At 43.0% G+C, this 27,467-nt stretch overlaps 1 protein-coding gene across 1 annotated transcript in view; it reads right to left on the bottom strand.

The window, feature by feature from the left end:
- Positions 1–20,436, bottom strand: part of PRKAR1A (protein kinase cAMP-dependent type I regulatory subunit alpha) — a 35,352-nt gene extending 14,916 nt beyond the window's left edge. Inside the window, exons 1-8 of the mRNA XM_054977331.1 lie at positions 20,342–20,436; positions 17,963–18,033; positions 17,248–17,430; positions 9,050–9,223; positions 6,359–6,450; positions 5,234–5,295; positions 3,787–3,833; positions 1,086–1,244 (exon numbers count right to left, since the gene is read on the bottom strand). Coding sequence (XP_054833306.1) covers positions 1,086–1,244; positions 3,787–3,833; positions 5,234–5,295; positions 6,359–6,450; positions 9,050–9,223; positions 17,248–17,424 — 711 coding nt within the window. The 5' untranslated portion in view covers positions 17,425–17,430; positions 17,963–18,033; positions 20,342–20,436. The remainder of the gene's footprint in view (positions 1–1,085; positions 1,245–3,786; positions 3,834–5,233; positions 5,296–6,358; positions 6,451–9,049; positions 9,224–17,247; positions 17,431–17,962; positions 18,034–20,341) is intronic.
- Positions 20,437–27,467: the final 7,031 nt, after the last annotated feature.

The raw sequence follows: 27,467 nt of genomic DNA, 5'->3' as shown, positions 1-27,467 counted from the left end.
GCCTACATAGTTCAAATCTAATGCATGAAGTACAATAAATCAACTTGATGCTACACAAGCCAGTATATCTAATGTTCTGATTAAGTACTGTAATGGGGGGGGGGGAGTTTGTGCACGCCACCACATGCTAGCCCCCAACTGAACGGTCTCCCTGCAGAGCCTCTTGAAGTCAGTGTACATATATCATTGTTAATATGCTAGCTCAATGTCTTTCAGGATCACTACATAATTAGAACAAGTAGCACTATTTTTATTCCTTTCACAAAATGCAAATCACTTTTATCCTTAACAAGTGGTGGCATTTACCTTTACTAAAGCATCAGTTCATTTCTCAGGCAAGGCCCCATTACAAGCAATCTCTTGGCTGGGATTTAAGAGTCTAAAAATATACAGATCTCCATTGTCAGCGTGGAAAGGATATGTGCTTTGCTTTTCTAGGCTTCGTATGACTGGAGTCTTTATGTTCATCGTTCTAGAACATGCCTCAGCTCATTAAATAAAATTTCAGATGCTGCTTCGATGCCCTACATTGTAGTTTCCTTTCAAACAACTACAGAAATTGAAAAGTCTAGGATATTAAACTCTAATGATGCATAAACGCTAATCGGGAAAAGATGGCATCTGTTAGAAACAAAAAAACCTAGCATGACAAGAATTTTCTAAGAGTTCTAAACATGACAGCATTTTTTTTCTAAATCGGGGCTATTAACATTAACAAATGAATTCGTGTTTTTAGTTGCAATCACAACCAGAACCAATGTTACATCAGTTTCCAACAGGAGGTGAGGGACTGCCGAGAGTATCAGGGATAGAAGAGAGAGAGAAAGGCTGAGAGGAAGGCATGGAGTGGATGCAGAGCAGAAAGATGGGAAGGAAATGGGAGTTGACAAGGGTGCAGGGAGGAAAAGCAGAAGTCAGAGCAGTCACGGGGCAAGAGTATAGCGAAGGCAGGGGAGGAAGAACAGGATTTTTTCGAGTCCCCCATTATCTTCCCTAAAAGCTCAAGGCAACTTTAAAAAGACTCAATTGAAACATACACACACACACCCCAAAATTACTTCCTTTCTAAAACATGAAATGCTTACCATGAGGATTCTTCTGTAACTATCTCTATCAATACCCCACAGTTTCACATTCGTTTTTGCTTTGACTGTTGCTGCTCTAGGTGTGCCATAGATCAGTGCAAGTTCTCCAAAGCTGCCCCCTTCTCCAACGCTGGTGGCCCATTCATTGTTTACGTAGACCTAAGAAGGCAATACGCACAGTTAAAGAGGGTAAATAATTTTTTAAACGTGTGCGAACTAAATTTATAATTTTAAACATTTTTATTGCTTGTACATAGTGCTTGCTGTGAGAACAGGAAAATAAGCTAATAAAACAGATAATAAAATCTGAAAATAAAGTTTATTCAAATCTAGATCTTTTACTGTAGTGGTGGAGAGTGCCGTCAAGTCATAGTCAACTTATGGCAACTCCTAGAGGAGCTTTCATGGCAAGAGACTAACAGAGGTGGTTTGCCACTGCCTGCTTCTGCAACCCCGGTCTTCATTAGAGGTTTCCCATCCAATTAATAACTAGTCTTTTATTATAAAGTATTAATTTAGCCTGACAAGCAGGCTGTGATATAGACCAAATATTTAAATATAAACTGTGTGTAAAGTGCCATCAAGTCGCAGCCAACTCATGGCGAACCTGGAAAGTTTTCAAGGTAAGAGATGAACAGAAGGGTTTGCCACTGGCAGCCTCTAGGTAGCAACCCTGGGCTTCCCCCGGTGGTCTCCCATCCAAGTATTAAAAGCAAGGCCCAATCCTTGTGCTAGCAGGGCCCATCCAGGTCAGGGCAAAGAAGAACATGCCCCTGAGTCACAACCAACTCATGGCAAGCCCATCCATAGGGCATTCCAGACAAGAGAGAAAAGCAGAGGTGGTTTGCCATTGCCTGCCTCTGCACACCAGCCCAAGTCTTCCTTGGCATTCTCCTATCCAATAATAACAATAACAACAACATTCAACTTATATACCACCCTTCAGGACAACTGAATGCCCACTCAGAGCATTACTTTACAAAGTATGTTATTATCCCCCACAACAATCACCCTGTGAGGTGGATGGGGCTGAGAGAGCTCTGGAAGAGCTGGGACTGACCCAAGGTCACCCAGCTGGCTTCAAGTGGAGGACTGAGGACGGAATCAAATCTGGTTCTCCAAATCAGAGCCTTGCTGCTCTTAGCCACTACACCAAACTGTCTCTCTACTATGCAAGTAGTGACCATGACCAACCCTGCTTAGCTTCTGAGCCCTGATGAGCCCAGATAAGCTGAGCAATTTGGGCTGCTATATTTATAAACTGCTTTCCCTAAAATAAGCTCATATCGGTTTCCTTCTGAAGAACAGACGGAATGATACAGCTCACATCATTTGGCAGCACAATGCACTGGGGACAGCCACCACAGAAAACATTCTTACCCATGCCGAGATTGCCTGAACTTCTCTTAAAAAGGGACAGAAAGCAGGCACTGGCGGGAAGATCACATGGTTTGCCAAAACACGTAAGGGGAAGCACCAGTTCTTCAAACATGTGGGCCATATATCATAAAGAACTTTAAAGATCAAAACGAGCACCTTGACTGAACCTGGAACGAAGGGGTAACCACTGCAGTTGATCTAATATTGGTGAACTAACAGATACAAGTCTAGGTGACATCCACCTAACAAACGTAACGGTACATTCTGCAGCAATTATAGTTACTTGATTTATACCGATCTTTCCCCCAAGTGGGGACTCAAAGTTCTTTACATCACTCTCCTCTTTTCCATTTTACACTCACAACAGCCCTATGAGGTGGTTAAGCTAAGTGTGTGTGACTGGCCCAAGATCATCCAGTTGGAGTTGTTTTCAAGAACAGCCCACTTAAAGCAAGTCACAATAATCTAGTCTTCAGGTTATAAAAGCACAGATCAGTATGGCCAGGTCAGCTCTGTATTGAAAAATGGGTGCTGTTTTTGAGCTAGGCACAAAAGTGAAGAGGCACTCTTAAAGTATCAACCATTGTTCTGCATCGGCAATAGCACCCCTGCATTCTTGACTGAATCTACCAGTGCAAAAGTCATTTCATCCAAAGTTGACAGTGAAATCCCCTTAGGATATTCACCTTCCTGACCAACATCACTCCCATCTTTTCAGGATTCACCTTTGGCTTGTTTGGCTTAGACATTTGACGATGACATCCAGTTAATACTCTAGGGACTCAAAGATGCACATTTTACACAAAGACATAGGAAAGTGTTTCCTCGGTGGAGACAAAATCTAGGTCCATGCTATTTCTTTAACAGGGACATATACTCTTTTTCATTACTGCACATGTGACTGGATCCAACAACTTCCTTCGACTGTAGCGAACGCACCACTGCATCCAGGGCTTTTTTTCAGCTGGAACGCGGTGGAACGGAGTTCCGACACCTCTGGAAAATGGTCACATGGTCGGTGGCCCCACCCCCTGCTCTCCAGACAGAGGGGAGTTTAGATTGCCCCCTGGAGGGTACTCTAAACTCCCCTCTGTCTGGAGATCAGGGGGCGGGGCCACCGGCCATGTGACCATTTTCAACAAGGGCAATTTAAACTTTAAAAAACTCCCCCCTTGTTCCAGCTGACCCAAAGTGATGTTATTGTGCGGTCCTGAGTTCCACCACCACCTCTTTTCCCAGAAAAAAAGCCCTGACTGCATCCAACCTATATGAACTGAAGTAATCCAAGTGTGATGCATTAAAACAATTTAGCAAAACTTACATCCATTTCTCCTTGATCCACTACATAGAAGTTATCCCCTTCATCACCTACAAAGGAATTTAAAAGGACAATTTACAACAATTACTGGCTCCAGAAAGAATTAGAAAGTGCACATAGAAACTATCACCTACTTCCGGTAGCACATGTACTAGAGCATATCTTATACTTTGCATAATTTGAAATACCCACACTTGAAGCTTTATACTAAAATACACCCACGCAAATGGGAACTCACACTCTGTTCATGTATTAAAAAGATGGAAACAGTTAGAAATATGATTGGGTAGTTAAGCAATCTTGAGCAAAGCTCTCTATTGCAAAGGCCAGGGCTGTACAGAATTTTCATTTAGTCATGAAAGCAAGTCAAGGAGCACATGACAGTCACTGCACAGGGCAAAGTCCTAGCTAAGCAATTACTGGCTTGCTGAATTGTATGCATGGAATTTACCTCCCAAGATAAATATACTCACAAATTTGTTCTAGATTCTTACTTTATAAACTATTTAATATAAAGTGCTCTGTGCTCTTATTGTGCAATGCAAACAAGTTAACAAATATCACATTTCAATATAGTTTACAATAGTTCTTACAACCAATTCACAAAGTTATAATCTTCTTACATGTGTCACTTGTCACAGTAACATTCCAATAAATATGCAACCGTAAACACGTAAGTAATCTCAATTTCTGAAGAGTCCAGTAATTTTTCCAAAGCGCAGTCTTTTGAACTACAGTTCTCTTCAATATAGTGCTTGTCAATTTCAAACAGTTCCAGCACACATTTTTCTTACTGCACTCGCCCGTGATCTCCTTCTCTTGAGGGTTGCTGGATTAAACGAGCAGAGCTTCGTTGCTCTAAATTTCCTCTTCCAGCCCTCTCTCTTCACGGGGGGATGCAAAATCTGCCCAACAAACTGCTAGCTTTTTGGTTTGTTTCACCTGCACCCACGCACAAGCTTTTTCAAGGGCAATTAAGGTGCAGAATTCACATTCTCTAATGACCGGACATATTGTCTTCCTTCTCAAATGGTTGCTATTGCTACCGTTTGTGGCAATTGTGACAAGTGACATATGTAAGAAGATTATAACTGTGAATTGGTTGTAAGAACTATTGTAAATTATACTGAAATGTGATATTTATTAAGTCGTTTGCATTCCACAATAAGAGCACAGAGCACTTTATATTACTTTATAAAGTAAGACTCTAGAACAAGTATATGTGAGTATATTTATCTTGGAGAGAGCTTGTGGTAGGGCATTTCAGAACAGTTACTCTCTCTTTAAGAAGCCTCTTTCGCTTTGTAAACTGCATGGAATTTATCCCAGTACTTTTGTAGCAAATTAACAGAACAGCTTGCAACGGCATGCATTTAGTGCTTTGAAGACTGGGTACTTTTATGCCAAATGAACAGTTAAGGTACTATTACACATAAATATGATTACTTGCCTTGCTGTATCACAGTCTCACCAGCAATATAAGTAACTGGAAACATGGCATCAAAAATGTCACTGAAAAAGATTTTAGAGCGAGTAACGTTAGTGTAACAGTTGGAACGGCCTGCCAGAGGTCAGGGAGGCCCCCATGTTTCGGTCATTCCACAATTGTTTAGAAGGGCATTTTTATAAAGGTAATACAGTTTATTATATTTGTTGTTGTGGATTTTCCGGGCTGTATAGCCATGGTCTTGGCATTGTAGTTCCTGACGTTTCGCCAGCAGCTGTGGCTGGCATCTTCAGAGGTGTAGCACCAAAAGACAGAGATCTCTCAGTGTCACAGTTTATGATACTGTATTAGTAACATGGTTCTGAGGAACACTTATAAAAACAGGACTGAACTATACCACTGTGTACAGTAATGTATTTAATGTTTGCTATATGTATTATCCTACTCTCATTGCTTTTTTTACCTATGTAATACCATTTTCTGTATTATTTAGCATTTCATGTCTAATGCTTGTGTTTTGTTTCAGAATGCTGTAATCCTAGTCCTATTACATTGGTAATGACTTTTCATCCTGTTGATTGCATTGATTTACATTGTGTAACTCACCATGAGCCTCACTGAGAAATGTGACTGAGATAACAATAAATGACGTCTAACACAGGGCTGTTCAATACATTCTGATGTGAGAACAAGCAGTATGAGAAACGAACAAGCACTGATCTTGTAAATTTGAACGACTGGCTTGTTCTCCTGCCAATCAATCCCGTATTAACACATACAGGCAGTGTAAAATACATCAACACAGCCAGCTTTCTACCCCATCTTGCCCAGCTCACAGATATCTTTGGACTAATCCTGCATCCCCATAGTGTGCAGGCACAGCCCCACATGACATCTTGCCACTCCTTGACCCTAAAGCTGCTGCAGTGAGGATCGGAAGGGCTTCTCAGGGCAATCACATTCTCAAAAGTTGCTATATATACACATCGAACATCAGAGCAAGGATCATAGACAACCAATGATCAGAATGATATGTTGAAAACTACCTCCTAAATTCCATCAAGTTCGACATTTTCATTTGGCTTAATTTAAGAGATACAGGAAGAAGTCAAAGAGAAGACTTCTTACCTTCTTTCATTGTCATCCAGATGAGCAAAGAGCACATTCTTCTCAATAGCTTTGGCCAAAGCAGCCATAGTTTTGTAATCTTTTGGAATAACCTGTAGAATGGGAAAGACCCAAGCAGCTTTGATTAAAGACTACAGAAAAAGATTTTCTTTAATTTCTTTATTTTATTTATTTCAAATTTCTATTCGTCCTCCCCGTGAGCGGGCTCAGGGTGGATAACAACATATTAAAATACAAAATACAATAAAAACATATTAAAATACAATAAAATCCATACACATTTAAAACAGGATGGACAGCCTTCACAAAGAGGGTTAAGATTTTATACACCCCTCTTTTTAGGCCGGCAGAGGCCCAGCCTCAGCCATATGCCTGGCGGAAGGATAGTAGGTCCTGCCAGGCCCTGATTTCAGCAGACAGAGCATTCCACCAGGTGGGAGCCAGGACCGAAAAGGCCCTGGCTCTAGTCAAGGCTAGGTGAGCCTCTTGGGGCCAGGGACCACCAACAGCTGTTTGTCCCCTGACCAGAGTGTCCTCCGGGGAATATATGGGGAGAGACGGTCCCATAGATACCGTCTCTCCCCATATATTCACTTAAAATTGTTTAAGTGAAACAATTTCTAACAGCAAGCCAGAATTTCGCTTTCATTGTTGTTCCCCTTGTCTCCACTTGTCACACAATGTTATCTCTAGGTAGAAAACTTCATCTTTTTTGAAACTACAATTTATCTGAAAGGTAAGGAAAGCTTTCCAATTTTTAAAAAAGATTTCAGTTCCTACTAGTACATCTACATTCTCACAACAAATACAGAGGACAGAAATTGTCCAACCTGAGTTTTACTCTCCCCAGCTCAGGGCTGCTAGACTGACAGATGGTCAGATATTTTTCCAGATAAGACACTGTTCACAAGAGACTCAAGAGGGAGAAAATGGCTTGTCCTTAATCTCTGACCAGCCAGGGTATACCTTTGATGATCCAGGCCATGCTGTATCAAATACTATCATTAAAATTATCATTGAAAACAAATGCAGTCACTAGGATACAGAAAACCAACACAGCTAATAGTTCTCACACAATTATTAATGATAAATATCAAATTTCTACCATTCCAGGATGACTCCACTCCATGAACCAGCTAAATACTGCTGCTTCTCTCATCTGGGTATTTTACTCTCCATCTTACTGATATATCCCCAAAGAGTTTAAACATGCTTATAACTCTCCTAGTGTCAAATTTCCTTGAAATTACATACAAGCTAGAAGTGTTACTAGGGATCTGGTGTGTGGAGATGTTATAATTTACATTAATTGGACAGACCACAGATCCACAGGAGGCAGGACATTTTTTCCACCGGAATGCTGTGGAACAGCGTTCCAGCAGCTCTTCCCTCGGCGCAAAATTCTGAGGGGCGCAACATTTCTCTAGTCCCGCCTCTATATCCTCCCCAGGGCAGCCGAGGCGAGTCCCTCAAATCTATCAGGGAGACCCATTCCTCGTAACGATCCAGCCTCCCTGAGCAGCCACTCATGCTGGATCTCCATGCAGCACCCCCCTCCTCGACGCAGCCTCCTCATTGGACACCGTGCAGGGCTGCTAGCTTCCACTTGCTGGAAGGCCAGCTGGGCCAGGAGTATGCTGGGAGATGTAGTCCTGTGGGCACTGTGATTGCAGGCATACTCAGGAGCAGCGACTGATACCCGGTGCAGGAGCCGGTGGGCACCTCACTGCCGGGGAAGGAACTGAGACGGCCAAGGGGAAGCGCTGCAGCTTTTGGCCCAGCAGTCGCTCAGTGGATAGGCTGGGGCGCCCATTGCACCCGCCCCAAGCTGAAAGCATGCTCAGCATGATATAATTCCATAGAGTTCTCCCTCCAAAGCAACCATTTTTTCCAAGGGAACAGATCTCTATGGCCTGGAGATCAGTTGTAACTCTGGGAGATCTAACAATCCTATCACTAAAGGGCTGAGGGAAGGAAAGGCGAGCCGGTGATCCTGGTTCCAGGCGACCAAAGTGTTTCTTCACCTCATCCACCATGCTGGGTTGCCAGACTCCATGTGGTGGCTGGAGATCTCCCGGAATTACAACTGATCTCCAGGTCATAGAGATTACTTGGCTGCTTTGACTGGTGGACTCCACAGCGCTGTACCCTGCTGAGGCCACTCCCCTACCCAAGTACCCCCCCCCCAAAAAAAACCTCCAGGAATTTCTCAACAGTCTCAAAAGAGATTCATCAGTAAAGGGACAGGGAGGAACCACAGACTTTACTACCATGGAGTTCACAACTATTGTAATAAGTATGATCCTACAGGGGAGTTCCTATGTTGTTTAATACCACCCCCAACACCCCACAGGGTAGGGGGTTCTGTCTCACAGTTGATGTACGTCCCTAGCATGTGAAAATAATATTATTTCAAAGAATCCCATGTTTCTCTCCCTCATTTCCCTCTTGAGAGAAAAAAAGCCCTGGAAGGAGGTATTGTTTCCTCCAGCCCAGCTTTTCCTTGTAAATGCTTTCTCCACATCCCCACTCCTTTGCTGACTAAGCAGCGATCCAGACTTATGTAGGAGATTCCTGTCAAGTTAGGCATGCATTACTGCAACACATCAAGAGAAAAGCTTGATTTCACTTTCCTAATTTTGGCTAGACACAGAAGAAACTGAACATTTTTCAAATGGCTGGATACAGTACCTTTCTAACATAGGAGGCAGCATCCTCTTCTGTGTAAACTTCTGCACTGATGGCACCTCGCCTTCTGCGACCCTTTACAACTGGATTCATTGGTGGTGGCGGTGAAATCTCATCTTCACGTGAGTCAGTACGAGAGCCTGCCTTCTGCTGACTCATGAACTGTTTTGTTTCTTCCTGTAGAAAGAAAATTGTTAAGCAATGCATGGAGCAAAAATGGGGGGAAAAGGAGCTAGTAGGAAGACAGCCCTTCCCCCTTACTATTCTAATTTAAGATAGAAACATGGAAATACAAATATTCTTCCCAGGAACAGACTAATTCTGAAATGGTGTGCAATGGAGTTTTCATCAAGTTCAATTTTCGGATTCTTCCATATTGGCAACCAGCAAACTCCTCTTTAAAAAGTTGTAGAGGATTTGAATAAACAAACCCAGGATTTTTGCTCAGGGCTGTGTTTGTTCATATTTATTCTTTGGTGAAAATAATTACACAGGCACATTTGCAGCCATGCTGAAAACCAAGTAGGCTTCTGAACAAAATTCTCAAGGGCCAGTAAGGTGTAACTTCTGCTTGGAAGTTATGTGCACCAAAAAAAAAAAAAAAGTCCAGGTAATCCAGATCCGGGTTTCAGAGATAAAAAAAAAAATCAGGGGAATATAGTAAATAATGTCCAGGAGATTGGGGTTTTTTAAGCAAATCCAGGAGATCCAGTTATAGGTTTGGGGGACATTTAAAAATTTCAGTATCCCTGAAATCCAGGTCAGACTCCATAACCCAGGTAGAGAATCATTAATTTATCCAACCATTATTCCCTATGGGGAATAAAAGAGAAAACTATCCAGGGGCAGAGAGGGGTCATTTTTCAAGCAAAATCCATTAATTTACAGGGAACTTACACCTGACTGTCCACTAAAGACCCCGCCCCAAATTTCAAGAGGATTGGACCCTGGGGTCCAATTCTATGGGACTCTGATAAGCTGCCCCCGGCCACTCTCCATTGCATCTTACAGAGGAAATATTTCTAAGCCTTTTTGAGCTCTGCAGCTGCCCCCTCCTCCCCTGGCTTGGGATTCTCTGGTTCACCATATTTCCTTGCAAGCTTATTGTTGTCTAACTAGAGAATCCCAATGTCAACCAGAGAATCCTTATACTGAGGCAAGGGAGCGACTTGCCGAGCTGTGGAGTTTAAAAGGCAGCCAGCAGTGGCAGGTTGAAGAGGCTCTTTTGGAACTGGGCGGGGAGGGGTAGAATGGTATAGGAATTCACTCTGCCTTCTGCCTCCTCCCGCAACCAGCCAAACTTGCATCACTCTCTTGCAGCAGCATGGAGTTTGGCTCAATTTGCGCCACTGCCCTCACAGCTGCTGGTCTGCGTACCTCTGTTGTAGCTGCCTACAGCTGGAAAAGCTGGCCTTGTGAATCCAGGTGCCGGTTCTGATCCAGGGCTCATCCTGGGGAACTGCCATAGCCAGATTATGCCAGATTGGCATAAATCCAGCTTTTTGCCAATTCCCGGACCTGGATCATACACACTTACTTGGAACTAGTGCTCAAGATCCAATATGCAAGTGCTTAGGTTACACAGAACTCTTCCTCAAACTTGATGTCCAAGAAAAAAAGACATTTTAAAAAGGAAACACACACATCCATACCCCAAGGAATTCTGAGAGACAGACCAGGCTTCAAGACTGACATGCAAACCCATCCTCTAAGCTTCACAGTTAAGGGCAATTCAACTCATTACCTGGCAACAAAATCAGACTTGCTACTGTCTAAACTTAGTATCTAGTTGCAGCCAATCCAGGCTTTTTGACAAATGACCATCTACAACACTACTTCCACATACATACACATTTTAGGTATATATTTCAAAAACTTTACAACATGAGCTAATCCTAAATGAGCACTGGAGCCCAGGTCTTTTTAGTCACTGTATATCAACAAAAAACACAAAAATCCTCCCTGGAAACTAAGCATAAGGTAATAATAGAACAACCAACATGCATAAGCATTATCAGCTTGTGATAAAGTGGTCACTGTTTATCAGAGTTTGCAAGGAGATTTTCCTTCTTGTAAGCTTGTAAGCTTCATTCAAGAGACAGACTGATTGTTCAAGTTGAATCTATGAATTAATGCACGGCATGTGCAACTTGTGTCTTGTTCTGAATGAGTTAAGTTCAATGTTCAAAGCATGAATTGATTTAACGTCTCCCATTTGTATATTCAATCTTAAACGAAGCTAAGCCAACCTACTACTCTCCCCAAAGATGTTACAGCCACATTGGGATGAATTCCTATGCTAGAGCAGTTACAGAGCCCAGAATCAAGTTTATTATATTTTAATTACATCAAAAGTATACACACATAATGAAGTGATAAATCACCTGAGGATCACCCCTGCCTTCTAGGTTGCATGACAGGCAACTCCAAAGACTAGGACAAAGGGTGGAGAGGGCGCTGCTGTTTATACTCTGAAGATATAGATGAGTACCAAGGGACCTCATCACACTTCCGAGAATTTGGGAGTTATTTCCAAATAAGAGCTGATTAATCAGTCTAAAACAGGGGGTTCGAGAAGCTTCTTACCTAAAAAAATCAAGAAATAATATTGTAGTACTATTCCACTTTGTAGTGGAATAGGCTTTTCAGGGATTTTACCTCTCTGTTAGTTGCAGGACATCTATTATTTGCCAGTATGTGCACTGTGTGTGTGTGTGTGTGTGTGTGTGTGTACATTCACACACACGCATGCACATAGGTAAAGGAATTTTCAGGTAGGTAGCCATCTTGGTCTGCAGGATTTGAGTCCAGTGGCACCTTAAAGACCCCAACACGGGTATAAGCTTTGAAGAGTCAAAGTGCCCTTCCTCAGATACAAGTAGGAGCAGTGATCTCTGAGTCTTTATCTCTCTGTCAGGAGGTAGAGTAAAAATGGTAAAAATTGTACAGAATGTGTCAGAGGTCCATGGCATGCAAAAGCTAATGCTTGTGAAATTTTACAGAGAATGCATATGTATGGACAGCTGTCGATTTTGCCTATTTGCAGGATGGAGCTTCCAGAAGGCCCTGTTCAGATGAGCAATGCTGCCTTAGATACGAGGGGCCAAGGCCATGAAAGGCTTTGTATGTCATAGCCAAAACCTTGAATTGAGCCCAGTAAGCTGATAGGTAACCAGTGGAGCTACTGCAGAATGGGATTAATATTCATGTTCCACTTAGGTCTTGATAATATTTGAGGTGCAACGTTCTACACCAACTAAGTCTCTGAGTTGACTTTGTGGGGAGACTTATGTAGCATGCAGTACAATGTTACCAAGCTGTGGATCCAGGTGGCCAGACCTGCCATGTGAAGGTCAGAGGTCATCTTCCAGGCTAGACTGAGTTTGTAGAAGGCATCTCTTTTGCAACTGCATTAAGCTGCTCCTCTAGCAGCAGCAATGGATCCAATATAACACTCAGGCTCTTAACCTAGTCTGCAAGAGTCAGTTGAACCCCATCAGAAGTGGGAATCACAATGCCCTTCAAGATCTCCACCTTCCCAACCAGCGTCAGTGTTGTGGGTTCAGTTTCAACTTGTTCACTTTCAACAAACTGCCCACAGCTGCCAGGGAGTGATTTAAGACCTCACTATACCATTGTAAAGCTTCATTACCTAATTTAGCACAAGTTATCCAAATGTCATAACAGTTTCAATTCAGAGTTTGCTTCAACCAGACCTGCTTGCTTGAGTTTCCAAAGTATAACTACAGAAAAAGATAGGTCTGTAGGACATTCCCGAAGAAGTCACAGTTAAACTAAAATTAAGCCTGAAATAAAAGCACAGCTACAGGAAATTATTCCCTAACATTCCTGATCTGAGACAGAGGCAGATTCTCTTGATAGAATAAGTTCAGGAATGTGTTCAGGGAAGAGGCTTGTAACGGCAGGCACAGCACACACATACCAGATTTACAACTTTCAGTTATAGTGGTAGAAGGGAAGAAATTGTTTCCATTTATCATCCTGCCCAACCATTTGCAGCCTAATAGAATGTAACTACAGTGAATTATGCACAACCTGTTGCATGTTTCCATATCTTTTGAGTAAAAACCACTTTACTTGTTCTTTGTAACTAACACAAAGGACCCTGCTCAGTACCCCCATTACAATTTCAGTTAGAGAAGTTTTTCATGTGCTGCTGAACTCTGAAACGGGCACAAAAAAAAAACAGCCCAAGAGGCTCTCTGCATCTGCCTGCTTTGGCATAATATGAGGGAAACCCTCTCTGTTTCTAAATTCTCCAGCAAGCATGGAAGCTGGTATGCCAAACCCAAATCAGGGAGACCCTGTTTATCTGTGCATCACTGTACTTCACTCACTTACACTATCTTTTTTGCTTTACAAAGTCACAGGGACTCTCTTTTTAGCTAGCATGTTTTGCCTACATTTCCACAGTATTCATCTTGTCAGGTACAACTGCACTACATCACCATTTTGCCTTTTATCAGAAATGAAAAGAGATGTTTGTAAATGCGAAGACTTTCTGAAGCCTAGCTGATCACGGAACCCCTAAAAGGTGAGTACAGATTTAGTACTTAGCATAACCCATATGGTGGAAAACACCACAGTAAAAAAAAAAGTGTAGCCTTCCAAGAGCTCTGAAAACAATGGTTAGCAGAGCATCAGTTTAACAGTTTATTAGAATCATGCTAATATTTGTTTGACCCCATTTTATTACTTAAGGATGCAATATTTTGAAATCTATACAAAAAACTAAAAGGTATTCCATCAGGTCATTTGTTTACTTAATAATGCTACAGAATGTCTCATTTTATTTATTCATAAGAGCAACACAGAACACATCTAATTCATGTTTAGGAGTTTAAGCTAGCATGGTACCTGAAGATCAAGGTGTAATTTTGCTCTTACTGAAAAAAAATGCATCCAAACGGTCTTGACAGGAGTGTTTGAAGCAGGCTGACCAGATAACTCAAGCCTGTGTGATTAAATTAATGGAAGTTTGCAAAATAAATTAAGGCATCTGAAGATTTGCAAGATACGTTGCAGTTTGAACAATAAAAACTACCATCCAAAGTCTAAAAACCATGTATCAGCCCTACCTATTAAAACAGACCTCTACTGGTCTTCTGAAGTTTTGATTCACTGATTACGCAGATTAAGCTTACAGAACTAGTTTTTAAGAATCTAGTGCCATCTGTAAGCAAAACGCACACAATCACTTGCCTTGTTTAAAGAACCTGCATAGTTTGACATTTGGTTCAAATGAGAATGCAAAGCTGGCTAGGCTGCTAGTTTTAATAGCAATTATGTGCTCTCGTATACATTCATACAGGCTGAACTGAAAATGAGAATATACAATTAGAATCTGAATAGAATGCTTCTTATATATAAGAAAGTACACATTCTTTCAATACTGAGCCCTATGAAAGAATATATGTATTATTACAATTTGCACTGACAGTCAGAATAGCTAAATATTGGTCCTATGATTTGCCTTAAAGTCATGTCAGCTGCCATGGTATGACTGTTACTGACCTTTTCACTTTCCAAAGAATATTGATGTAGTGATGGTAAAAGTTGTTTGTGACATAGCAGTCAAAGTACAAGAGGGAAAAATATTTTTGGTGGTCTATCTGCACAGCCAAAAACTAGATGTATTTCAGCCCAACGGCCTCTCTCAGTGCTATATATGTCTCATAAACTGAAATACTCCATCTTGAATCTGTATATTTTTGACCAGGTTATAGAAAATTTATGGGCAAATGCTCTCATTGTATTTTATGCTGTTCCATGGGATGATTTCAATGAATTTACTCATTGTTTTATATTACATCTTATTGTCTATTTCATGCTGGGTCACGCACTTTGATTTATTAATTATATTGATGGAGTGCTGTTTATGAGACTGAGGAAGGCCCTTGGGCCAAAATGCAACCTGTTTTTGGTTATGTATATATGGAGATTAAATGTGCTAAGATACCTGTACACAGGTGATTTTACTGTGTGTATTATATACACACACACACACACATGGTTTTAATACTTATATGGTGAACCATGTTGTGGATGTTTTAAAATCTAATTTATGTATTTTTAATTGATAAATTAAATTAAATACTGGTATTTTTAAACAATTCTCTTACATTCTTAGTTACACTTTATCTTTCTTTTGTCCCACCCTCTTTGGTTACCCTACGTTTGCTGGGTGGTTGTTTTTTCTCCCCTTTCTTGTTGTCTTTATCAGTCACCAAAAATTACTGGATTAACAACCCCTCTTCTGCTATGTGGTTGCCAAGTGTCCTCCAAAGGAATATCGTACAATCAAAACTGTTGGCAAACCTGTACACTTAATAATAATATAATAATAACATTCGATTTATATACTGCCCTTCAGGACAACTTAATGCCCACTCAGAGCGGTTTACAAAGTGTTATTATTACCCCACAACAGTCACCCTGTGAGGTGGGTGGGGCTGAGAGAGCTCCAGAGAACTGTGACTCGCCCAAGGTCACCCAGCTGGCTTCAAGTGGAGGAGTGGAGAATCAAACCCGGCTCTCCAGATTAGAGCCCTGTGCTCTTAACCACTACACCAAACTGGCTCTCTATTAAACTAATAGAAAGTCAGTCCTGTTCCACTATTTTAGTCCTGCCCCTTACTTTTTAGAAAAAAAATAAGGAAAATACCATAACATTGTTGGGACATAACCGATGAAACTACAATCAGATGCTATAAATTTGTATTGACCTTAAATACATTATAGACCTTTTGTTTGTTAATATATGTATGAATTGATAAATCAGAACTGCGCTGAAAACTTGGAAGTGTTCCCTAATGGATCACTTCAGTCACCCACTCAAAACTTCAGTTTATGTTTCTATATAGCAGTTAACTTTTTTGAAGTGTGAAGCTTTACTGGAAAAAAAAATTCCAAGTCTATATATAAACAGAAACATGGCCATCATACTCTGCTGTTTATGCTAAAGTTCCATTTGGAGTAGTCTTAACAGATTTGATAAAAAATGCTCAACTACTGATATTTCCCCCCTCACTTTCTCACTGCCAATGCACACTGAGACTTGATGCCAGAGAACTTCAGATTTAATGCCACTAAGAGTCCTAGTAGTTAAACAGGTTTGAAAACCAACTACTGAACCCTAGTGCTTGGAATGTCAAGGGATGAAAGTACTTGATTTCTCTCCTGCTCAGTACTTACCTAGCCCAGGCCCCCCAACTTCTTGCCCTCCCACAGTTTACAAGGAGCATCCACAAGAGTACTTGCACTTGAGATTGCCCATCTCTTTTGACAGCAAAACTGTATAGAAATGACACAGTCAAAGGGCTTATACATTCTGAAATGTGAGCTAGAGGTACAAAGTTTTCTGGCTGCAGAAGAGATAGCTTTACTGAATTACGGCTTCTTCCTCCATTTATTAGACCAAATATATCATTATGAGGCCTTAAGTGCAACAGTATCATCGCTTTACTTTATAAAGTATACACAAGAGTCTAAATCCAGAAAGCTTTCCAACTGTGTAAGGCAAAAACTGAGTTATTGAAAAGTTTATGTTCTATTTAAAGATAAAAAATCATTATATTATCACCCTTAATTGCAGCAAAAAATTTATCTGAACATCTCTAGGCCACAATGGCAAAGTGCAGCACCAAGACTCAGAAGGCACTCCACCCTGCTCATGGGACTTTGCAGCCTCTCCTGTTTTCCTGCCAGGGACACAATCCTTCTCGACTTCTTTCCAACTTCTGGCTATAGTGCTGCTTTCGTTTGGGTAGTCGTTTCTTACAGGATTTGAAACCTCTACCACAGCTGATGAAAAAGGACTATCCTGCTAATATATTACGGGCTATAACATTCATTTATTGTACATCAAAATCTCTCAAAGAAGCACAAAGAGGTAATTTGGCCACATGTGCAAGCCAACGTTTTACATCTTATATTCAGAGGTGACTCTAGTTTCCTGGAAGCCCTTTTGCACTGTTAATTTTTTTTTTTTACCATTTATAAACTCATTACTGCACAGATGTTTTCTATGAACTAAATTAAGAAAAAGCTTTTTGCACACTACTTTTTTAAACAGTTCAAATGCTGGTTACTTTAGGCCAAAAACAACATTCAGTTTAAGTTATTTTGAGAGAGGCTGTAAAAGGGTCGGCCATTTCTCCCGCTCCCAAGCTTATTTTTACCTTCTCCAGTCTTTCAAAGTATTCCCGGAGGAATCCCATAGGTCTCTCAGGTCGCACTGTACATAGCTGGACGATGCAATCCTTCAGGAGGGGCTGGATGTTATGCTTTTGGACATAGTGCTCACATTCACGAAGGCTACGCTCCTCTTCGCTAGTGGAGCTGGCAGAAGCCGCCATGGTTATCTGAAAGGAAGACATAATTGAAGTACTCCGAAAGATGCCGTGCCGTGTTGCCGTTGCACATTAATGCTGTAAGCAACCAGCCATTAATGTATCTACAGGGATAACTAATTAACAATAACGGAAGCATTTTTTTTAAAAAACCTAATAAAAATATATTATAAAAAAAACAATAATGGAACCATTTGCTGCCAAACTGAAGATACGTTGTTCATGTGCATGCTCTCTGAGCCAGAAGTACTTGAAGAAAGCATAACAAAAAGATCTATATGTGGCTCTCTCAGGAATATCACCAGCTGCACTCAAAACCACATACTACAGCAACATAATGTATTAAAGCAACAAAAAAAATTAAATCCAGCTCCTGGGCAGAATTTTAACCATAGAAAAATGTTACAATTCAATAACAAAAACAATAAATAATTTTCTTCATACATAGGTTACAAAACTAAAGTTCTATACAAATTAGTCATTCAACACACATTAAAAACAGTATTCTCCAAAATTAGAAGCAAGGCAACTACTCAACACTTACTTGAAGAGGAAATAACAGCAACTACAGGTATGCACAGAATTTCAAGGAGAGGGTGTTGATCCCAGTATCACCTTTCAAGAAGGAAGTAAGAAAGTGAATAACACACTCCCAAGTGTTACTGACCTATTAATACTTGCCTTCCTAAGTGACAGATTTAGAGACACTGCACACATGGCAATATACTTGTGATAACAAACTTGTGCCTCTGATTTCTGTTGCTGAGGATTATAAAAGGACTAAAGATAATGCTGCATTGCCACAACTCCACACACACCGCATTCTTGTTAACTATAACCCTTGCAAAGAGTCTAAAAATTATGGTACACCTGTTTCTAGTCAAACAACAAACACAAGCATATGTGGCATTTACATTAGGATGCCTTAGAAGTTCTACAGTTACCCTTTTTGTTTTGACAACTTGCATAATGAAGGTCAATCATAAATGCCTTAATTAACTGTTCAAAAGTAATTCTGCAGCTCCATAGCAGCCTGCAAATTAGTCTACGGAAAAAGCGTCACGCTGTTGATAGACAGCATCAGGCAACAGAGCTCAAACACAACTGCAAAGTAACAGACAGACAGCATGCTTCTGGCACTTCAAAGTAAGCTGAGTTCTGTCTAACACAAAACTTAGTTAAAGAAAAATAAAGCCTCAAAGGTCACTCAAAATGTCACCTCTGTACACTGCTCTGGATTTGCAGCTAGATTCCCTCACAAACTGGGAATGACAATTTGGTAACAAGGTGTCGGTATTCACGATATAAAAAAGACATCTTCAAGTCACTTCTCTGAACGCACTAGCAGAGACTCCGACACTACTACAATGATGAGAGGGGGATCACCTTTCTCACAGGAGGAAAACTGATTTGCCTAAAACGACCCTACCTCTTTTGCGTAAGAGTTTGCAACAGCAAATCAATTAACAACACCTTGACAGTAATAAGCAAATATCATCAAAACAGCTTAAAAATTCTAAATTGCTACAGTGAAGGATCCTAACTACTTATACTACAAGTATAAGTAATGCACTCACCACCTTTGTATTTCAAGACGACAGCCATAACTTGGAGCAGTCCTGAATCACTTATCATAGCTGTCATTCAAGTTACCTTTCTGCAGCTTCCATAAAAGGACTAAGTAACCTTCGTTATGCTAGAAGGCAGCTCAATTAAGCTGTGGTTCATTTCCCCCAGATAAGTAAACAACTGTTCGAGAGTTCAGCAGTTCTGGGCTACTTAGAAGGTAGAACTGCTTTTATTAAGATGAAGAAACATTCATTTAATTAAGAGCTATGCATGTCTGGAGGAAAAACTTTCTCCTGTGAAGACAAGAAACGCTGCATGCAACATAAACAAAAGCCTAGGATCAGAAGCTTAGTTTAAAGGCGGTAGATCAATGGGTAGATAGATGGATAGCCATGTTAGTCTGTCTGTAGCAGCAGACACCAGCAAGAGTGCAGTAGCACCTCTAAGACACAAAATTTGTGGTTATCTGAAGAAGTGAGCTGCAGCTCACGAAAGCTCCTACCCGACCACAAGTTTTGTTAGTCTTAGAGGTGCTACTGCACTCTTCGTATCTGAAGAAGCGAGCTGCAGCTCACGTAAGCTCATATCCTGACACAAATGTTGTCAGTCTTATAGGTGCTACTGGACGTTTCGTATCTGAAGAAGCGAGCTGTGGCTCAACTAACCTCATACCCTACCACGAATTTTGTTAGTCTTAGAGGTGCTACTGGACTCTTTGTATCTGAAGAAGCGAGCTGTGGCTCACGAAAGCTCCTACCCTGCCACAAAATTAGTTTAAAGGAGTTGCTCTGGCTCCACTTCTGTCTCTCTAATACGGATGCAGCAGATCCAGCGTCTCGCCAAGCCAACCCCGTAGTGCCCACTCACCCCCCACCCCGCTTCTGCCTCCTCGGGAGGCCTCCCTCCGAGCGACTGGTTCTTACAGGCCCTTTGCCAGCGGCCCGAGCCAGGCGCCGTTTGCCGTCCCCAGAGCAGAGGCGAGGCTCGGGGCTCCTCGCAGCAGGGGAGCTTCGCCCCGCCGCCTCCTCCCCGCCGGCCCGGCCTCGCCATCCCTCCCCGCCGGCATCCTCCGCGCTCCCCCTCCGCCCCTCCCCTGACAGGCCCACCGCGAGGCCCTGCGCTGCACCCGCCGCCCTCAGCCGCCCTGAGGCATCTCTCCGGGACCCCCTCAGATCGCCCCCCCCCCCCCGGCGCCCGTAACGTTCTTTCTCCTCACAGCGATTTCCTCAGCCCTTGCCGGAGGCCTCCGCCGCCGCCTCCCTCGACGCCCCGCGTCTCCTCAGGCGGGCGCCTCGCTCGCCCTCTCGCCGCCTCCCCTCCACCCGCCGGGACGCGGGGCCCAGCCGGGACTTACCGCGGAGTCCGAGCGCAGCTGCCGGCCTGGGCCTCTCCTCACCCCCCTCCCCTGTCCCGACTGGCCGCGGCCTCCTCTCTTCCTCCTCCTCCTCCTCCTCCTCAGCAATCTCTCCCACCGGAAACCCCGCGCCCTCCTCCAATCGCCACCCGCCTGACGTCAATGAGCCTCGCTCTCACTCGGCGGGCCGTCACCGCGGCAACCTTAAAGGGGACGCGCGCCGTCCTCGCGCTGCGGAGGGGCCGCGCGCCAAGAGCGTTTTCCCCTTTAAAACCTCCGCTGACGTCACGCTCGGGGGGAGAAGGCGTGGCCGCCGTTTCGCTTTCTCTCCCCATTCGCTCCAGCGAAGCGGGTGAGCCGTTGAGACGGCGGAGCGCCAAGAAGGGCGAGAAACGGCCGGGAGAGAAGGGGCCGTTGCCCCGGTGGGTTCCTGTCTCCTGGGAGCCGTAGTCATTCTGGGTACCGTTGCTGTGGAAGACATTGTATTGGATCCTTGCTAATGCTGTGTCTTTGTGAACTTGTATTTATTTACCCGCAGCACCTTTAAGACGAACCCCACTTTATTGTGGCATAAGCTTTAGAGAACCACAGCTCTCTTCGTCAGATGCACCTGACAACGAGAGCTGTGGTTCTCGAAAGCTTATGCTACAATAAAGGGGGTTCATCTTAAAGGTGATACTGGGCTCTTTACTGTTTTGCACCTGACGAAAAGAGCTGTGGTTCTCGAAAGCTTAAGCTACAATAAAGGGGGTTTGTCTTAAAGGTGATACTGGGCTCTTTACTATTTTGCACTTGACAAAGAGAGTTGTGGTTCTCGAAAGCTTAAGCTACAATAAAGGGGGTTCGTCTTAAAGGTGCTACTGGGCTCTTTACTATTTTGCATCTGACGAAGAGAGCTGTGGTTCGCAAAAGCTTATGCTACAATAAAGGGGGTTCGTCTTAAAGGTGATACTGGGCTCTTTGCTATTTTGCACCTGACGAAAAGAGCTGTGGTTCTCGAAAGCTTAAGCTACCATAAAGGGGGTTCGTCTTAAAGTTGATACTGGACTCTTTACTATTTTGCACCAGATGAAGAGAGCTGTGGTTCTCGAAAGCTTAAGCTACAATAAAGGGGGTTCGTCTTAAAGGTGATACTGGGCTCTTTACTATTTTGCACTTGACAAAGAGAGTTGTGGTTCTCGAAAGCTTAAGCTACAATAAAGGGGGTTCGTCTTAAAGGTGATACTGGGCTCTTTACTATTTTGCACCTGATGAAGAGAGCTGTGGTTCTCGAAAGCTTAAGCTACAATAAAGGGGGTTCGTCTTAAAGGTGATACTGGGCTCTTTACTATTTTGCATCTGATGAAGAGAGCTGTGGTTCGCAAAAGCTTATGCTACAATAAAGGGTTCATCTTAAAGTTGATACTGGGCTCTTTACTATTTTGCACCTGACGAAGAGAGCTGTGGTTCTTGAAAGCTTAAGCTACAATAAAGGGGGTTCATCTTAAAGGTGATACTGGCCTCTTTACTATTTTGCACCTGACGAAGAGAGCTGTGGTTCTCGAAAGCTTAAGCTACAATAAAGGGGGTTCGTCTTAAAGGTAATACTGGGCTCTTTACTATTTTGCATCTGATGAAGAGAGCTGTGGTTCTTGAAAGCTTAAGCTACAATAAAGGGGGTTCGTCTTAAAGGTGATACTGGGCTCTTTACTGTTTTGCATCTGACGAAGAGAGCTGTGCTTCTCGAAAGCTTATACTACAACAAAATGGGTTAGTCTTAAAAGTGCTACTTGACTCTTTACTATTTTGCAACTACAGACTAACATGGCTAACTCCTCTGGGTTTATTTACCCATGACATTGTTAATGAAATTGTCCTTGCTACTGACTCTACTAATCTTGCACTGTGTAATCCACCTTGAGTCTCAGTGAGAAAGATGGACTATAAATGACATAACCTGCCCAAGATATTGGAGCATCACAGTGTGCATATGTTTGTTGAAAGGCCAGTAGCATAGGAAATTAATTGAATGCAAGAGTTTATACTACATATTTATTTTTTCCTTTTGGCCACAGCCTTCGGCCTAATCCCACATTTTAAAAAAAGGCAGGGGGGGATCTCACTCCATGCACAAAAGTTTTTAAATATATTTTAAGATGGATTGCTAAAAGGTAAGATGCCAGTGACCTGGTAATGCATGGGTCCTTATCTTGTAAAAGAAAAGAAAGGCTGTGATTAATATTTGTGAGCTCATTCTTCTCCAGTATCAAGGTAATCCCTCTCTGTCTCTCCTCGCTGAAATTGGGACATTCAATAGCTAGATGAGCCAAAGTACCTCTCCCATATTGCAGAACCCCTGCGTTCTGAAAAGGGAATTATCAAAAAGCGTCCTTTCCGTCCTCACACCTCCTTTGCTCCCTGCTTTTCTTTTTCTATCTTTTACTTTCTATCTTTTACAGGGGGTTGGACTAGATGGTCTGTATGGCCCCTTCCAACTCTATGATTCTACTTGCAGCTTTGGGAGAAAAGTGTCCCAGGGTCCTAGGGAGAGACCTTTTTGAGGTGGACAACAGCATTCAGAACCAAATGAGACAGAAGCAGGGCTTTTTTTCAGTGGGAATGTGGTGGAACGGAGTTCCGGCACCTCTTAAAAATGGTCACATGGTGGGTGGCCCCACCCCCTGATCTCCAGACAGAGGGGAGTTTAGATTGCCCTCCGCGCCACTCTGCAAACATCTGACCAGGGTTTTTTTTCAGCTGGAACGCGGTGGAACGGAGTTCTGGCACCTCTTGAAAATGGTCACCTGGCCCCGCTGGCCATGTGACCATTTTCGCCGAGAGCAATTTAAACTTTTAAAAAAACCCTTTTCCCAGGTGACCCAAAGTGACATCATTGTGCAGTCTTCAGTTCCACCATTGAGTTCCACCACCTCTTTTCCTAGAAAAAAAGCCCTAGACAGAAGGCAAATTCTCCAGGGTGGGGCACTACTGTGCACTATGGATTTCTATGGGGAAGTAGGGACTTGATCCTTTTCCCCTGGCGGAACACCGCCTGCAGGTACAGAGATGCTTGTAGGTATTCATTGGCAAAATACTTTAAGCAAACCGGAAAGCGGAGCACCGTGCTCTGGTTCAGAAATGCTCACTGGGAAAATACTGTGGAGAAACGAGGTGGGTAGGAAGAATTCTGAGATGGCAGAATAGATTGTGCTCTGACCTAGATAGTTCGGGCAAGCCTGATCTGCTCAAAAAGAATGACCAATGCAGATTGTCTTTATTCATACTAACATTCAGCATGCTTATTTAAATTTGTGTTTCTCTGTTACAGAAAAAGATGTATTGAATTTAATGTTTCATATAGTCGCAGTAAGGTCACCAAAAGGCCTGAAGGAAAAATGACTTGTCCCTTTCATAGAAGTTTAAAGGGATGTTTTCAACTAGATGTTATTTACATCCATGTCATGAAAAGCTTCGACAGCCAATTTCCTCATATTGAGCAACTGTAGGGGACAGGACATCTTTTTCCAAGACTGTTATAAGAAAGTCTCACAAGACTCCATCAAACTGGTTTGCTCAACAGGTGAGCCGTATTGGCAATGACTCACCTTGTATTTTTGAGCAGTCACAGGCAGTGAGAAGGCCCCGTGCACTTGCGCTGCCCTTCCCAGACACATCGGGCCCAGCTGACAGGGGAAGTGTCCATGCCCAGCCCAGCCACCCTGCCCTCCCCTGGCGGAGATCAGGATGTGAGGGAGGCGGCCATGCCCGGTCCGGCTGCCCTGCCCTCCCCGGCCAGGATTGGGGCGTGGGGGAAGTGGCAATGCCTGGCCTGGCCACCCTGCCCTTTCTAGAGCCTGTTGTATTTTTTGCCACGACAGGCTCTGTTGCTAGTAACATGATAACAGGCCAGCTGCCAAATTAATTTTAAGAATTGATTATTTTATTTCAGCGTGCAGTTTCTTCTAAGGTGGTTTATGCATTTTGAGGGGATGTTAGCCTTGCTCCCCAAGAAATCACATCTATATAGTGTAACTATTATATGATGCCTTTTAAATGTTGTCATACCTTATTGGCTTAGGCAAACTAAAAACTAGTACCCCAAAATAGTAAGAAGAACCTCTTGTTTTACTTAAGTGATCCAAGGGGGCGTGGGGGGAGGTTGTAATCCATTATTAGGAAGCACCTTCTCTCTTTGTAGCTCCATGTTCTTGAAGATCAACAGGAGACTCTACTGTGGATTCCATCCATTTGTGACATCAAAAATATTATCACACAGTACACACATGTAGCAGAACGAGGTGTGTGGGAAGCAGGGCTTTTTTTCTGGGAAAAGAGGTGGTGGAACTCAGTGGGTTGCCAGCACAGGGGGCAACTCCTGGCGGGAGGTGGTGCCCCTGGTACCGCATGCACATGTGTAAAGTGCATTCACACTCCTGGGACTGTGCAATGACGTCGCTTTGGGTCAGCTGGAACAAGGGAGTTTTTTAAAAGTTTAAATCGCCCTTGGCGAAAATAGTCACATGGCTGGTGGCCCCGGCCCCTGATCTCCAGACGGGGGAGTTTAGATTGTCCTCCGCATCATGTGCCATGCGGCGCGGAGGGCAATCTAAACTCCCCTCTGTCTGGAGATCAGGGGTCGGGGCCACCGGCCAAGTCACCATTTTCAAGAGGTGCCAGAACTCCCTGATTACATGTATGTCAACAAGCCAAATGAGTGGGATACCTCTACAGAGTGGCCTCAAATAATTACATTAAAACATCATCCCCAGTGCTTACCAGAAACCAATCTTTTCAAAATCAGATATCATTCTGTATATTTTTATTGTTACAGAACATCCCTTTTCCAAAAATGCCAAAATCTTAGCAGCTTCAAACTTTACTATATACTGGCAATATTGTAAGCGGGCACATGGCTTTGATGCCTCTGCCCAGGATGAACTCAGCACTTTCCTAGCAGGAGTGACATTAAGCTTCCCGTTTTTCCTGTTCTACCCAAAACTCTCTGAGTTTTATCATCAAGAAATAAGTGGGCACCAGGAAACATGTCAGTGGGCACCGTGGCCCCTCTGGGCATTTCATTGGGGTGACGGAATTAGTTCAAAGAGACAGCGGCACGGGCAGTACACCATCAGGCAGCTTACTAACAGATGCAGGGCAGGGGTAACTGCAATGCACTCCTGCACTGTTACCGCTGTTGATGTGGCCCAGTTATTTAATCAAGTACATCCCAGCTAGCCACATGCTGGAGGCGAGAAGATATTTTCAGAAGGGTCCATAGCTTGTTCACAAACACTTTCTTCAGGGCTGGGCAGGGAGAGGACCTTCTACTTTCTTTCAAACTAAAACCAAACAACATCTCTTCTCCAAAGCAAAAAAGCCCGTCAGGACTTCGCCTCCATGTGAGATTGTTTAATGTTCCTTATGTAACAACTTGCAAGTCAAATATTAATGGAGAAAGACAAATTCTCTTGGTTTTTTTTTAATATGCAGTGCATTTTTTAAAAAATGGCACCTCTCGCCTACAGTTTATGCTACCAGCTCAGTCTTCCCATCGTGTTTACTAGACCTGCCGTTTATTTACCAATTGCTGATACGCTCTTTGGGGGAAAAAACCTGTCATCGTCTTTACCAGGGCTTTTTTTCTGGGAAAAGAGGTGGTGGAACTCAGTGGGTTGCCAGCACAGGGGGCAACTCCTGGCGGGAGGTGGTGCCCCGGTACCACACGCACACATGCATAGTGCGCACACGTTCCCAGGACCGTGCAATGACATCTCTTTGGTTCAGCTGGAACAAGGGGGGAGTTTTTTAAAGTTTAAGTCACCCTTGGTGAAAATGGTCACATGGCCGGTGGCCCCGGCCCCTGATCTCCAGACAGAGGGGAGTTTAGATCGCCCTCCGTGCCGCTCCAGTGGCGCAGAGTGCAATCTAAACTCCCCTCTGTCTGGAGCTCAGGGGGCGGGGCCACCAGCCATGTGACCATTTTCAAGAGGTGCCGGAACTCTGTTCCACCACGCTCCGGCTGAAAAAAAGCCCTGGTCTTTACACACATCAGCTGTTTTAAGAAAAAGCATGTGCTTCGTGGAGCTTGGCCATGGTGGTTGTAGGCTTACCTAATCAGAAAGCACTGGTTATTTATATGTCTAGTATTTTCTCAGTTTATTTACTGGACAGGAAGGGCAAATACCAGACTGTCCAGTTCAAAATCGGCAACCCAACTCTTTTCAGACATTTCCTCCCCAGTACCAGGAGCCAGGCAACCATACATATTGGGTTCATAAGCTACCCACAGTATTCCTGATACGTACAATTGCTATGTTGTCTGAATCTGGGTAATGTGTATTTTACACGCACATACAGCTTTGGGTATGTATAAACCAGAACTTTGAAAAAAAACAAGTGGTCAGTTTATATATACCAAAAACCTTGTAAAATGCAAGCGTTGCATATGTTCAGACAATAATGCTACTGCATGTATTGGATCCATGCACAGCTGGGTGGCACCCAATACATGTGGCTGTAATGTCCGAAAAGGGATTCTAACAGTGCAATTGTAAACAGAATCCTAAAGGGATTCTAACAGTGCAATCCTAAAAGGAACTTCACCATTCTAAGTCCATTGACTTCAGTGGCTTAGAAGAGTGTAACTGTGTTTAGGAGTGTACTGTTATTGTGCTATACGCTCTTTGCTATGTACCCTGATTTTCATAGTGTATACTTCAACTACCTTTCCCGAATATCCTGTGAGAGCTAAGGAGCAGAGGGGATGCCAGGAGACGTTCCTGCCCTCCTCTGCCAAATGACTCATCAGTGGAAGGAAGAATAGTTCATGCTCTTGTGGGTTTTACAGACATGGTTGCATTGAAAAGTGAGCTGAGGAAGTAGATATTAATGTCATCGCCTCTCTAATGCAAAAGGCACTACAGATATTTGCAGGGTCAGTTCTGCGGCCGTTTTAGAAACCTTTTCCTGAGATGATAACGGAGGCGCACTGAAATGGCATACAGCGCCCACAATTAATCCATATAACACTGAGTGAAGCAAACCCTATGCTGCCTTTGATCAATGGTTTATTCAGACCAGCATCTAGTTTCCACCACAGGTCACTGTACCAGAGGAAGTGAAACCACATACCAGTAATAGATATTTA

The sequence above is a fragment of the Eublepharis macularius genome, chromosome 4 (assembly GCF_028583425.1).
Source record: "Eublepharis macularius isolate TG4126 chromosome 4, MPM_Emac_v1.0, whole genome shotgun sequence".
NCBI lineage: Eukaryota > Metazoa > Chordata > Lepidosauria > Squamata > Eublepharidae > Eublepharis > Eublepharis macularius.
The sequence above is the reverse complement of the archived record's forward strand: the minus strand, read 5'-3'. Positions and strand labels throughout refer to the sequence as shown.